Source organism: Teleopsis dalmanni, chromosome 2 (assembly GCF_002237135.1).
Source record: "Teleopsis dalmanni isolate 2A chromosome 2, ASM223713v2, whole genome shotgun sequence".
Lineage (NCBI taxonomy): Eukaryota > Metazoa > Arthropoda > Insecta > Diptera > Diopsidae > Teleopsis > Teleopsis dalmanni.
In genome coordinates this window covers 73210422-73226729 of record NC_051847.1, presented here as the reverse complement: position 1 = coordinate 73226729, position 16308 = coordinate 73210422, and the positions used below count along the sequence as shown (strand labels likewise).

The 16308-nt window shown below is 28.3% G+C and overlaps 2 protein-coding genes across 2 annotated transcripts; one reads left to right on the top strand and one right to left on the bottom strand.

Moving 5' to 3' along the window:
* Nucleotides 1-637: 637 nt before the first annotated feature.
* LOC119677353 lies at nt 638-4252 on the bottom strand. Its single transcript, XM_038088657.1, has 2 exons — nt 4177-4252; nt 638-1084 (listed from the first exon to the last, which is right to left on the bottom strand). Exons 1-2 carry the CDS (start codon nt 4183-4185, stop codon nt 740-742), a joined length of 354 nt encoding a protein of 117 aa, XP_037944585.1. The 5' UTR covers nt 4186-4252; the 3' UTR covers nt 638-739.
* Nucleotides 4253-13586: 9334 nt separating this feature from the next.
* LOC119681803 lies at nt 13587-14673 on the top strand. Its single transcript, XM_038095092.1, has 2 exons — nt 13587-13833; nt 13952-14673. Exons 1-2 carry the CDS (start codon nt 13810-13812, stop codon nt 14576-14578), a joined length of 651 nt encoding a protein of 216 aa, XP_037951020.1. The 5' UTR covers nt 13587-13809; the 3' UTR covers nt 14579-14673.
* The last annotated feature ends 1635 nt before the right edge of the window (nt 14674-16308 follow it).

The window sequence follows — 16308 nt, the reverse complement described above, 5'->3', positions numbered from 1 at the left end:
AAATTGAAAAGATTTGTATTATAAGTTGTTTACTGGATTTGCAAAGTTTACTTAAATGACTATTTCGAAATATATAACTTTTATTTGCTTAATTAAAATTAGCGGGTTTTTTATTAGGCACCTATTAACCTATTTAGTAACTGAATTTTTTATGCAAATGTACGTTGTTTTTGATATGAGTTAATACTGTTGTCATTTGTGATTGCAAACACTTTTAAGTGTCAAATTTCATTTGTTGTATGTTAATGAACTCATCTTAGACTCTTAAAAATTTAACATATAAAATCGATAAAAAATTTTTTGAACTTTCTACACAAAAAAAAAATAAATTAAAAAAAAACAAGCAAAAAATAAATTAAAAAAATTTTATTAACAAATTTCAGTGAAACACAAATACCTTTTGTTAGGGTTTCTAGAAATAATTAATAAATTAACAACCTAAAGAAAAATTTCCAAAGAATTAAAAATATCTTAAAATTTGCATATAAGCATTTAATTAATTAAAATGAGTTAATCAACAAAATTAGAAGTTAATTCAACAGCAATTTTGTAATCAGTTTGGTATTTTAGTTAATTTAAATTAGTAATTAAATGCATTATAATAGTTTCTACTATTTAATAGTGTTTTTCTTCTTTTATTAATTATACATTTTTAAATATATTTAATTATCGTTATTAAAACTACAATTCACTTTATCACAGCACTTATAACTATTTTCGATATATAATTTCTTAACGTTTAAGTCAGCAGTGAAATTTGTCCATTGAATCTTCCATTCGCATTACCGGGCATATAGTAGACTGGGTAAGCTCCATCGGCGAAATTCAATGGAACTCCTTTTTTGCTGCCCACAGCCATAGCACCTTGATTTAAGTTGAAATTCGGCACCATATCCATTTTGTCAGGTATAAGTACATGTCGGTTTTCACCACTCAATTTCGGGTATTGATAGGCTTGTCCACTAATCACTGTACGATGATAAGGAACTATAATTGTTTGTACTGGCGAATCCTTGTAGGGTCTTGCAATAACTGAGTTCGTTAAAATTGTTAAAAATAGCAGCGCTAAAGTTACTTTTGGTTGCTGGTTATTGAAATATAAAAATTTTTTCAATAAGTATTTATTAGGTACTAAATCTTTTAAACTTTTATATGTTTACGGAATTATATTTGGTGAGTTGCTTAATTTGTTGTGATAAAATATGACCATTCTAAAAAAATCAATAATTACAGATTAACATGAAAAGGTTTTCGACCCTGTAATTGCGACATGACTAGTTATTGTAAAAATATAAATAATTAGTATCATATTTATGAAAAGTAAAGTAAAAAAAAATTATAGAAATTTTTAGTTACTAAATCATTGCAGTTTGAAATATAAAGAAAACTAATTTATTATTTCATTTAAAAATTATGAACATTTTTAAAGTAACATGATGAAAATAAAAATCATGTGGTCTATTTATATGGAACGTTTAGTACCTTTAGATAATCTGAAAGGACAAAAATATACTGAAAGCTACGTGAAAAGTGTTTTGCGAATGGGTAAAAGCTTTAAAATGGTAGCCGATTAATTCTAATTCTATATCTTAATAAAGCAGAAATCTCCAAGAACTATAGCCGGATAATTGATAAAAAATGACACTGAAAAAATTTTATATGAACGAATTGGGTGTGGTGAATAAACTATAGTAAAAATTTGATCATCGGTGTTTTTTTGGAGAAAAGAAAGATTATTGGGGCATTAGGACTAATAAAATTTAACTGTAACTTTTCTCTAACAATTTTTAATAAATACTTAAGAATATCATTAATTTTATTTTTTCAAAGGATAACAATTTAGCCTTTGAAAGTTATTATGTATGTAGTCTTAGGTCAGATTGTTATTAGAATAACCCATATTTGAAAATAGTAAGGGAAATATGAATGGATTGTATGAAACATGAATGAAAAGCCTATGAACTAGCCAGAAAAGTGGTGATCTCATATTATATTGGATCGAAATCATTCTGTGGTTCTACATCAAGATTTTCCAAACTTAAAATTAATGAATGGCAGGAAAATGCAGCTCAGACTGATTGGGATAATGTAATTGCTTGCAGATAAGCTAAAGAATTCATGCCGATTCGATCAAAAACCAGCTTTAGGAAGCTTCTAATACTGAACAGAAAAGGCATTCGAATTGTCACAGGGTGCCTGACTGACGATAACTGCAGACTTTGTCACGAAGAAGAGGAAACAGCAAAACACATTCTGTGTCACTGTGATATTCTTGCCAGACTCAGACTTTAGTATTTATCAACTACCTATCCATAACGAAAATAGGCAACTTCTCTCCAAGGGAAAACTGCTACGCATTTATAGAACTAAAGTAGGCTTGTCACAATAATCCTCAAAGGATGCGTGGTGATATAGTCTCCAACCCTTTCAAAATTTAACTTAATCTAATGGATTGCAATATAAATGAATAAAGTGAGAAGAAAAGTGAGCAGGTAGTCAAAATTTGATAATATATATTGAAAACAAGGTATATAGAGCAAATATGTATTTGATTATTAGTTGTAATAAACATGCGTTGCAGTTATTTTACCTTCTAGGAAATAATTAAGTTATACACAAGGTCTATTGAAACCACTAATAAAATAAGGATATGAAGATATTGACATATTTATTTGAGTATCATGTTTTTTATAAATGTCGATAATAAATGCTTTCAAAGTAATGTTGCCCGATTCAAGGTTCTGACAATGAAGTTTTAAGTATATTATAATGTTACCAAGTAGTTATATTAGCATATCGTTCAGAGTATCATATAAGTTTAAATATATAATAAAATAATAGTGAAAATAATTTGTTAGGTTATAATCAGAGTTACCCTAACTTTAAATGATCATTCAACTGAGCCTTGGTTACATGTCCCGCAGAAACAAGTAAGGCCGTATGCGAGTTTCAGTAAATTAATGGTAAATTGGGGGAAATAGTAAATTATGTCGGTATGGCAGCGTATATTGGTATTTACCAGAATGTCGAGTAAGTGAAATTAGGCAAATATTAGGTATTATCATTGTGAAAATTTTATAAGTGTACGAGTTCGAGTAAATTCATTTACTCTAATTTACCCGAACTCGCACACTTTTATGAGATAAATTGGTAAATAAGTGCAGTGCAAAAATTCCCTAGAAAATTTCAATTTATTTTACCACAATTTACTCGAACTAGCACACGGCCTAAATACGATCTTCGTTTACTTTGAAGAAAACTAAAATTATTGTAATAATGTAAAATTTAGTTTTATTATATTATTATAATTATGAATGTTATTATTCATTTGAAATCAGTTTGTTGGGATACTATGAAATTAAAATAATGTAATTTTATCAAAATAAGTCAACTGAAAATATGCATCATTAGGAGAAATTAGAAACATGTCGCGGACTACACATATATTAGACGTGGACCGCATGTAGTCCAAAGCACAGCCCTGCTGTAGGTACATCATGACGGTAATGCTTAATATTTCGAGTTTGAATATTTAGAATCTAAGGATTTGAATTACTAAACAATTTGGAATTAAAAGTTATTAAAGAAGTACTTTCTATAGAATTTATTTTTCATTTTGCAATACATTCACTTTTATCAAACACAGATTTTTAGTATTCCAGGACTTTGAAAACATTTGTTAGATACGACGATATGCTAAACAGGTATATTTCCTGTGATTAGAAAATTCTATAAAATTTAATAAATTGTATGAAAGTACCATTAAAATGTTATCATTATATTCAACAAAAAGAAAAATAATTAATAACTGTTTCCATTGTATACTTTTTTGTAATAAGAATTATTTAACTTAATGTTAAATGTTTTTCTATTCTTGTGGTTCATGATGCCTTCAATATTTTTTTTTTTATAAAATAAAATTAAAAAAAATTAAAATTAATATGTTTAAATAAAGAGCAGCGTCTTAGTAAAAAAATTAATAATTAGCTTCATAGCTTATAGTTAGGTTGGCGCACAATAAATCTTTTAGATCGGGGTGATTATACAGCCTAATATTTAATATACTTAGGTTTCCACGTTAAATATTTCCACAGTCTCAACACAATTTTATCACAACTTTTAAGCATTTTTTTACCAAATATATTAGATAAAAAAATTTAATTATTAAAAAATTACCACAGGCATTTTTTGGCTTATCCTTTGCAGTTGAAAAAAAAAAACAAAACCTCTTTATATGATATTTCAGTTTGAGTATAATTTTAATCTTTTTTGATTAGTTTTAAAACAAATAAAAGTAAAGTTAATTTTTTCGAAATTAAATAAATTAGTTAAAGCCGCGCACGCGCCTCGACGCAACAACACTTGACTAAAGTCAGCGAATAGTTTGTAAAGCTTTATAAACTGCCAAAATCATCATTAAATAATAGCAAGAAAAAAAAAATAAAATAAATAACATTTAAATATCTTTATTGTCTCGAATATTTTAGTGATGATTTTGTTAAATTTTTTTTTCTAATGAGTTATTTCGGCAGAGTTTCTTTTGGCTTCAGGTTGGTTCATAATTCATTCGTTGCGCTACATTCGCACCGACATACAAGCTACTAACTTGCCACGCTTAACAAAGTATCTGAACGATATTTGACGCTGTTTCGATTGCAATATAAGAGCGCAGATACAAGTTTTGTACTTAAAAGTGTGGGACTGAGTAACTTTTGACTGAGTGACTTTTAAAGTAGCTAATAAAACGTAGCATGCGGTAGCGGATGCGATATTTGCTAAAGATATTAAAAATTTTGTAATCATTAAAATTATTATTTTTATTTTTTCTGTTTTATTTTATTTTTATTTTTTTTTTTCTATTTTTTTTTTCTATTTTTTTTTATTTTTTTTTTTTATTACTTACCAGACACAAAAATCTTTTAATTTTAATTAAATTTTAATTTATTGCATAATTTGTTTTTGTACTAAATGGGTTTATGCGCTAAATTTTATGTAGGCAAACATGACAATATTTTTATTTATGACTTTTTAATGGATTGTAGTAAAAATTTTGTTTTATAAGCTATCAGGCATGTTTAATTGTTAATGAATTTGCTATAATGTGACATACTTAATTATTGCCTCAAATTATAATTTATATATTGTACATAAACAGAGAAATGATTTTAGTTATATAGGAAATGTATATTAGGCTTGGCGTGAATAAAAATCTATTATTAAATATTTTATTACAGCAAAAGTCGTAATATTTTATAATTATATAGTTTTTATTATAGAAGTTATCTATATACGAATACATATAAATAAATGTATATAGTGTGTTTATATATACACTCGATATAAATCGAAAAATGATTATTTTATAAATGAAACCAAAAACATCGTATAGAAAAGGTGGTAGGGGCGATGTGATTTTTAATACTTACCAAAATTTATAGTACTTTAAAGAGTTTATATCTTAAAGAAAACTAATTAGAACAGTTGTGTACAATACCAGTACGATCTGTACCGCCACACATTAGTACAAGAATGTGTAACAAAGCTCATGAAATGTGCTCATGGAAGTAAAGTAAAAATCATGTGGAGCAAAATAAAAAAACAGATGATCAAGCTGTAACCTGTGCGGCCAAGAGTCCAGAATATCATTGGGCCAGAACATGATCACGGCCTATGTCAATAAGTGGAAAGCTTCACTGCATCTCAAGAGGTGGAGAGAGATGAGCACTTGAAGACTGGCTAAACTTCTGATGCCAAAACCGATGATCAGTGAAGCGACAAAAGTGATTAATTCTTCGCGGAGTACGCTAAGTTGGCTGACCTCCTTGATTACTGGACATGAAAACTTCAAATATCACCTCAAAAAAGAAGACACTTGCAATCCATGTCTAGAAGAAAAGGAGATAATGGTTTCTATATTATGCCAATGTTTAATCCTGACAAGCAGGAGGATGTCTTGTAACATCATTGGGTTGGTGATGACTTGGCAGTCAACCTTAAGCTAAATGAGCTGCGTGCAATAACAAGAGATGTAGTTATGCGAACGGAAGACACTTTAGCTATAATTTCATAACGACATTCGAGAGTTCGAAATGCGAAACAGGGCCAAAGTCGTTTCGTGGTCTACTTCGGCTAATTTTTCACTTCAGCAGGACGAATTAATGGATTGTGTGCTTTTTCAGCGTCTCATAATAAATATATATATATACATACATACTGCGATGTTGACATAGTTAAGTGCATAAAAGTTTAAATGTTTCGCTGGATTGGTCATGTTGTGTGAATGGAAGAAATTGCTCCAACTAGAAAGATGTGTAGTGGAAAGCGCGGTAAATGATGTCTGCGGCTTCAGTGAAAAGATTAAGTGACTAACAATTTAAATGCACTTAGTACCACCAACTGCCGATAGCAAGTTATGATCCGGTTGGGTGGCGGAGACTATGGACATGGCTAAAAACGACATCTGTAATGAACATCTAAGTAATTAAATATACTCTGAATATATTTCTTAGTATCGTTTAATTTGATGCTTAATATATTCCTGCACTTAAGTATATTCAGAACATATGGTAATTCAAAATGATTACTTAGGAAATTTTCAATAATTTGTACGGGCATTTTTCTTCTAACAGATATCGTTTGACTCTAACTATCATTCTATTAAAATGCATTAAATCCTTAGTGGGTATGTGTAGAGAGAAAAAAAAGTATTGAATGGCCGATTATAAAGCTTAAAATTAACAAAGTAGCACTTTTTATTGATAAGGAGATTCCACATTGTTATTAAAATATATAGCAAAATTAAATGTTCATAAATCATTCAATGCCCGTGGCAAAATTCTGTAAGCCGAACTCAATATTAAATTAATGGTTTGTAAAAATAACGTTGACAGGTTATAAAAAAAGTTATTGGTTTAATGTTTCATATATTTAAGGTACTTCTAATTAAGAAACAGCTTTAATATTCAGAATTGTGCTAACATCTATTTTTTTGCAGTACATAGCAACAAGATACTAAGAGTAATCCGTAGTATATTTTAGAGAAGTCTTTAATTTATTTTAAAATCTCAGACAAATATTTATTTGTTCTTTAGTTTTATTTATTTAGTTTTTATTATATTATTAAAACTTTATTAAAATGAATTAAATTATATAAAAACTATGAACTTAGATTAATCACATAAATTTTCCTTTGCTCTCTAAGATTAGCCTTTTGCTAAACATATAGTTCTTTTCGACGTGGCTTTAGGTTGTTTTTGATTCATCCAACCTAGAGGATCATTTGGTAATACGATAAAGTTAAGTGTTTTTCTAAGAGTATGATCTAGCCAGTGGTATTTATGTTTCGATTTATCATTTTTTATTGTAAACATACTTTTCACATGCTAATAGCTTTCATTAGAAGTTGCTTTAGCTACTAGATATATAAAACTGTTTAAAAAGAGCGATAAAAAAATATTTGCAGTTTATATATTACTGTTCTCAGCATAAGCTATATTTCACTGCCAGGAATTAGGGCAGATTTTAAAGTCTTTTGCAGTATAAATAACAAAACTATTTATAGTATGTAATATGTTGTCAATATTTATATACACATGAACTGAATTTTAGCTTAAATTTCTTTACTATTTAACTACTCGTATGAGGAAACTATATACACTTTCTTAACTTTTGTTTTATCAAAATTCATTTTTAAACTAGTGGACTTACTAATCGATGCTCTGAGTTTAGTTCGTATAACTTTATGAAAATGTATTAATACAACAATGTCATCTGCATTAACTAAATCATCAAAATTACTCAGAAATTTCAATCTATCCCGATATTGCGATTTTCTATAACTTTTATAATCAAATCAAGTCAAAATTACCGTCATCAAATACTTTGCAAATGGCATTTCTTTAGCTAATTTTTTTAATATTTTTTGGTCTAATTAGTATATTTTTTGGGAACATACGCATGAAACTAATAAAATTCTAAGAAATTAAATATCTTAACATTGTACACATGGAATGTGTACGGTATCCTTCATTTTTCCTATAAAATATCTTTTGTTCGTACACTACTATATAAGGTTCAGGTAGGTAGGAGTGACGGACTTGTGCTCGAAAGGTCGTTTAATCATATTTCATTGCTTAGCCCTTATATTATTTCATCATAATAAAATTGATAAAGAGTAAGATTATTTATCTACTATTATTGCGAAGTGATCCTTAACAATTAAATTAACCCACACCACAATTCCAATATACATATAGTTCATAGTTCTTATCTCCAACTTTGGCTTTGTTATGATTTACACAGAACTGCTATTTTTGTATAACATTATCAAGTATAAATTTTTGATTACTATACGCTTCAAATATAATTCAGTTTTAATTCGTTTTAAAAGTAATTCACAGATGTATATGCTATCCGTCAACATTTTTTATGTATTTAAAATATTTATTCGGGCATATGGCCTCAATAATTCTTCTTCTATGTTCTGACTTTATTTAGTGCTATTTAGTGGAAGTGGCCTATCCACTTCCACTTTCTTATTTTTATCTCATTTGGTGTCGTTTGTTTTAGCAGGCGTTATTTTATATTTGATCTGGCCACCATATTTTCAGAATTCTACTTAGATACTTGTTGACAAACACTTGCATCTTTCCATCTAACTGTCTGGAGTACAAGCACAGCAGTAGCACAACAACAGATTCGCAGGTTAGTCTGAATCCTGAGTTCAATGGATCGCATATGTTGTTAAGTTTGCCAAATACGACTTTCGCTTTGTTGATCCGAGCATCAACATCTACATCAGGTCCGCTCTTATTTGCCACAATGCTTTCAATGTAAAAGAGTTTACACATTCAATTTCTTCTCTACCTTTTCTATCCGCTCTCCATGTTTTTAAAATATTTATTTATATATTTGTTTTTTATTTTTTCTACATAAAATATCCAAACATTTTTTCAAATGACTTCAAATTTTTTCGATGTAAATCTTTAATCTCTTTACCATGTTTTGGTAGTTTGTGATCCACAATTTTTAAACATTCTTCACAACTTTATTTAATATTTCCCTCATCGGTTACCAGTGGGAGAAAAATCTTTGAGTACCTTCTCATATATAGTATATTATGCTTTTCGAAGAACTAAATGAAGAAGATTTTGAACGTTATCTTCAAATCAAAGTGAATTGTTCATCCCAATATATCGGAAATTAAACGCAGAACATTATATGGAAGTTTTATGGCGATTGTGGGTCAAAATTTGACGAGTATAACCGGAACACTTATTAAATTTCGCTTATCAATAATGAGCCATTGTGCAAAGTCATCGTGGTACGTGATTTTATCAACTAAAAAGCCATCACTTTTACGTTGTATTTAATTGGTTTGGATCTTTATGATTTTCAGTCATTTTACAAACCGAAATTGATAACGAAAGAAAGGAAATAGTTTGAATAGCCACCTAAAACACTAGTACCAATATGCAATAGACAGTTATGGCCACTAAGAAAAACAAAATATATCTCGAAGAATTTATTTAACGTTTTTAACGCTATTTAGGCTTACTTTGAAGAGCTAGTCTTCTGGTCAGCAGACTTAAGACACTACCGATTTTTGAAATATGTGATAGTTGATAGGCTCTTATAAAAGAAAATTATTCTATTCAAGTTGAAATCAATTTCTCTAACTTTCAAGTAATCCAATCGAAAAATAATACTCGTGAATAATATTTAGGCTCAGAAGTAGCATTAATTAAATGCAAAAATTTTATTTATTTCCATAAATACCATAAAAGCTGCGATTATTAAAACACTTTTGAATCACTAAAATATTTATTTATTTTTAAAAATTTTGTTAAACTTTATTCTCATTTAAATCAACGTTTATTTTGATTTGAATTTATTGATGAAATAAATTTCTCATATATTTTTTTTTGGCAGCTGATTCCGAATGTTAATAACCTACAAATATAAACAACCACTTAAGATGCGTTAAGAAGTATCTACTTCATAATCAGGTTAAGCTTTATTATGCTTTTTAGCTACTTTTCTATCGCCAAATAAAAATGCGAATAAAGCCAGTTGAAATTTTGTAGATAAATTGAAGTTGAAAGGTGCATAACTTTTTAGACAAAATTATGTTTTGTATAAAATTCAAAAAAAAACTGTACACTGCAAGTAAAAAGTATAAATTCAGCTTTTAAATGATATTAAAATTTGAGAGAAACTTCATATCAGTTAATTAAAATATATTTTGTTTAGAGTTTTGTTACTACTACTTAATACGTATATGTTCCCGAAACTTTTTACTCACATCAAGTATAAATTCCAGATGGTGGAATTTATACTTGTCTTGAATTTCCTAAAGGCTTATGGTTCTCATTAAGAAAACTAAAAAACTGACAGACAAAAAAACAAACGAGTCAACTAACGGAAAAGAGTCTAATTGAAGTGATATGTAATGCTGACTACTACTATTTTACGTAATATCTTTGACGATTAATTTTCAAGTAATTTTAAGATATTCCCATGATATCACTTTTCGGATGAAGAAGATGCTAGAAGACGTGTTAAGGGTTCACACACTAGGAAGGCAGACAGACATATAGACAGGATATCATCTTCGGCAGTTAGGCAGAAAGACTTGATATAGAGTATGATATATGACGTGATCACTTATATCTTTATTCCATTGATCAACGTCATGCCCTTAAAGATGTTAAATGCACAATATTAGTTGTTACTATAAGCATTAAGTACGTCATACCATTGGCCATTTGAATTATAATTAATTAAATATTACTTTAAATATTTTTATAAATCTACATTAAAATAATAGGTAGCTTTGACTTCATATGAGTAATAATCATCAGTTTAAGTCTTAATATACTTATTAGACCAAAAAATATTAAAAAAATTAGCTAAAGAAATGCCATTTGCAAAGTGTTTGATGACGGTAATTTTGACTTGATTTGATAATAAAAGTTATAGAAAATCGCAATATCGGGATAGATTGAAATTTCTGAGTAATTTTGATGATTTAGTTAATGCAGATGAGATTGTTGTATTAATACATTTTCATAAAGTTATACGAACTAAACTCAGAGCATCGATTAGTAACTCCACTAGTTTAAAAATGAATTTTGATAAAACAAAAGTTAAGAAAATGTATATAGTTTTCTTATACGAGTAGTTAAATAGTAAATAAATTTTAGTTGAAATCCAGTTCATGTTTATAGAAATATTGATAACATATTATATTATATACTAAAAAATAGTTTTATTATTTATACTGCAAAAGACTTTAAAATCTGCCCTAATTCCTGGCAGTGAAACATAGCTTATGCTGAGAGCAATAATATACAAACTGCAAACATTTTATCGCTATTTTTAAACAGTTTTAAATATCTGGTAGCCAAAGCAAACCTCTAATGAAAGCTATTAGCATGTGAAAAATACGATAAGAATAAAAAAATACCATTAATACAATTTAAATCAATGGTGTTCAGTTAAAACAACATGAAAATCATTAAGTTCTTTACAACAATTGTAAAAACTGTGAAGATCATGGAGCTTATAAGACCCTTATAGTAAAGGTACATGAACTTCGGTTAAAATTTGAAAATTCAGTAAAATCGCTTAAATAAATTTGCATTGAAATATAACTTAAATCTGCTTAAATATATATGAAACGGACAAAATTTTTTTTTCAATTCAGTATATTTCATAATAGGTGATAACAAACCCTAAACAACTGTGTTATAGGCGTTATAACTAGTTGTCGATAATATAATTCTAGTCCATCTTCTGTTGGGATGATCGTATTGTCAGTATAGCTAAGTGAAGAATTAAAAGTGTGTCAGACATTATGCTTAATATGTTCACCATATAGATAATTTTTTGCTTTCTTATCGTTGATTATACATATGATGACTATTAAATGTAAATTTCATGTTAGAAATACATTTTGTATGGAATTGCAAAAACAACTACCTTGTATGAAAAATGCATTTTATATTTTCGTTTTAAATATATTCGGCAGCCAGTGTCAGTTATTTATGATTTTTATATTTATAACGCAAAAGTAATAGTTATTTGTGCATTTTAAAATAAAAAGCAGAACTTTAAGAGTTATTTGTGCGCGAAAAAATAAAAGGCACATAAAATAATTATTTTTGAGGAATATAATATAAAAGTAAATTTAATTATTATTTTTGAGTTTTATTTTAAAATGCAAATGATAATAGTTAAAAGCTGTTTCACTTTTTTTATTATAACTGCTACGGTCCTTGGTTATAATTGTTATCTACAACATTTTTTAATATTCGAAGTTTTTAATCTCCGCACTGCGGACTACGGACTGTCTAAAGGTTTGTGTCATTATCATTATTAGTTCGTAAAATATCTCTACGTTATTGTCATTCACGATATTTTGGTAGCGGTGGATACAAACTAAATTGTATATTTTTTGGATCCGCAGTACGTTTTGGGTTGTGAAACTCTGGTCTGTAAGAAAGATGAAGATGAAAGCTATATTTAGTTATTTGTTATTTAGTTTCAATTCAATTTAAAAGATTGATCGAATCATGTAAATTCTATGTAATAAACACAGACTCTATAAACCACCTTTTTATTGTATTATTTACATAAATCTGATATAAATTATGTTATCCGTTATAATTCAAATTTTTCTCACATTAAACTATAGGTATTGATGCAAATAAGTTGTATTTAGAGGAATTTTTGCATATCTCTGAGTAATTCAAAATTCCATTAAATAAATTGTTGTTGTGCATAATTGAAAGACGAATAGTATCTTTTTTTTTATTATTAATTCTGTGTTTATGATTTTATTTTATTTAATTTTATTAAATATTTTTTAATTTATACGGATTTACGCCTTTAGCATATTTTTGATTTTATACACTTCGAATTAGATACTTTTAAGTATCTTAAGTTCAAGCAAAACTTTCAGAGTTTCAAGAAGGTTGTTGTTTCGTATGGTTTTGTATCTATAAATGAGGCTGTGTGATTGCCGTATTTCAGATGACGACGTACAGATGTTGAAATTGTAAAATTATTGCGATGAGGTAATCATTATTTATTTTACAAATTGTTTATAAATTTTTTTTCATGCAAGAAAAATTGCTTTTGCAATCTGATGTTCAGATTGATTTGTTAGTAACAATTGAGAAAAGTATTGTGAATAGGTGTAGCAAATTTAACTTCCTCCGTTTGGGATTATGATAAGTATAAATCATTGTTTGTTAATGAGCTTTCGGCACAAATTTGTATATTTCATACTTTGTGTTTATACACTATAATAAAGATAAAGTTGATAATATTATTATATAAATTAAAATTGTTAGTTGGTGGTTTTAGGTAATTTATACATTTGTGCCACTGTGCCGCTGATAGCTTAGAATTGTTAAGAGAGATTTTGCAAGGTATTTTGTATGTTGAGGTTTTTTTTGTTTATAACTATTTTTTCTGTCTGTTATTTTTTACTTTGTTAATAATTTTTTTATCGGTTGACGCTTTGAAAAATTTGCTTATTTGTCATCGACGCACAACGGCTTCGACATAAAACTAAATACAAAGTCTTACAAGCCGCTCAGTCGTCAACATTTCACTTTGGCTGTAGGAAGCATAAAAACGGAGTTACAAGATTCTTAGAACCAATAAATTTATTTGTAAAAAAACCGCAAATTCACGGCTTAATAGTATTAATAAAAATTATTAGCAACAAAAACAAAATCAAAATCGAATAAAAAAAAATAAAATCTTTAATTAATTTTCTTGTAATTTTTGGCAACCAACATGCAAAGCTGTCAACAAGTTTTGGTAAATTCCGAATTTGATTAAAATTAATTAAAATCGTTTGGTTCATAAATCAAATTTAATTAGTGTTTAAAAATAATAATGTGCTTGTGCTAATTATGTGCCTTCAATTATTTTACAGTACTTGACTTTATTGTTAACCTTTTGTATTATTGGTACATATACCGCACCCACTGCTGAAGCTGAAGCATCTGCCGAAGCTGAAGCAAAGCGTCGCACAAATGAACCACAATTTGTGGTGATTTCAGAGGATGTCATACCAGATGTGGAGAACACGACACAAAAGGTCATACGTGTAAATCCATTGGATTTACCATCTGTTAAAGATGACCCCTCTGGCAATATGGACTCGTCTTTGTTCAAAATTCAATCATTGCAGCCGTTCTACCGCAGTTACGTAAACTCCAAACGACTACGTAAGCCACGTCCATTGGAATTAAATGCAGTCACTGATTCACCCATACACCGTGAGGTCAAAGCGCGCAAGCAAAAGCAACAACAAAAGCAAAAACATTTGCACTTTTTGTACAATCAAGCAAATGGCTTGGAAGATGGTGAAGTGCTGAGTAAAACAATGCGTGTGCATCTCGCGCCAGGCGCTTATCCAGTGTATTATGCTGTGGCCAAAGTGAATGGTCGATTTGGAAAGTTTCCTATTAAAGACTTCAGTAATGAAGCTGATTTTAGAAAATACCTACAACGTCTTAAGTTCCAACCAATTGAGTTTTCTCAACGATATCAAAGCTAGAAGTGTTCTCTACTTGAATGTGCTGAACTAAATGTGATTGATTTAATTTAAACTATTCTACCTTATTTATTTGAATTTAATTTTATTTATTTTTATTTATTTAAAAAATTCAAGCATATTTAAAAATGCTTTAAAAACTCACATAAGTGCCAATAAAACTTGTTTAAAAAAATTTGAAAAAATTATTTTTATATAAATATAAAATTTAAGTGGGGAATTTTGGTATTCGAAGAGCCTCGTATTAATAATTTGATGAAGTAGAAAATTATTTTGTATTTAGAAAAAATTACTTTGAGTAATTTTTTTATATAATAATTAATTTTAAAGTTAAATAATAGTAAAGTTTTATAACTTACTATAAGATGTTGCTAACTACACTCAGACTTATGTTTGATCTTTAAGATATAAAAGTCGTTAACACTGAATAAGCAGAGATTAATCGAAAGACTATGAATGTTCAGATAAGACAAAAAAGTTTTTTTTTGCAGTTATTTTAAAAGCTGGCAGAAACGAAAGTAATTAATTAAATTAATAATTAATGAAATTATAAGTCATCGTTCACGCTGTAGTAAATCACAGGTACTTAAGCTGTTTGTAATGTGCTGAAGCAGACTTTAGAGGTCACATAAATCATATGTATTTCTTATTATAATGCGAAGGCGATTAGATTTTGTCCATTTGTCTCGTAGTCTAACAATGTAAAAATTAAGACCGCAGATATTGAACTAGTTTAATTAGGCAAGTGTATAATATTTGACTCAGAATTATTTTTTCACCATATAAACTAATTTTTGAAAACGGTTGCACGTTCCTAGATTTGAATTCGACTTATTTTGAAAAGTGAAGAAGAAAAAAAATATATGTGTTTATATATAAGTAAATATATACTTTTTAAATGTGGATCTTAAAAAGTAAAAATGAAGAAAAACATATGTGCTTTTTTTAAAATATATTTATAATTACATTCATTTATATATCTTGAGTCTTTTCCGAGTTATTCCATCTGGACACTTTTACTCTTTGTTAGCTAGGGGATTTCTGCAGAGTCCCCCCCATCTCACTGACTAATTTGTGTATTCCTCATAAGTTTCATGATTATTCAATGACTATTCTAAGATTTGCATACCGCCCAGTGCGTTTAGTGATTATTTTGAGTGATAAGTAGGGCAGTCTGTCGATTTTCGCATATAGCTTATAAATATATTAAAAGTAATCGTAAAGCTCTGGCAAGATAAACAAATTATTAATAATATTAACAATGTATAATAATATTAAGCTCTTCACTTCGTTCTAAAATAGATTTCGATCTCAGAATCTTTAAATAAGTCTATTACCGATTCCAATCACATCTCAATGTCATACGAGGTGCATGACTAGCCCACAACAATCTTTGGAACTTGATTTTAAGTATCTGTTGAAACTAAAGTAATTCATTGCAAAAATGAAACATATTTGAGCTCGATCTTCCTGATATATGAAGCTAATAAATCTTCACTGTTTTTTTCTTTCCAAACGTGGTTAAGAGATCAGGTTGCTCTTTGCTTAGTGCCTAAATTTCTAATATTTTTCTGAGAATTGTTTGGAGAATAGTGGTCTTATACAGTAGGGTTTTCGATATAGTGGCATAGTATTAGAACATAAAGTAGCTTCGCAAATTGTAAGATTTTTGAGATAAGCAGCCGTCTGCAGATTTCTTTATCCATGTTATAGTCAGCAGCTACTGTATTTTT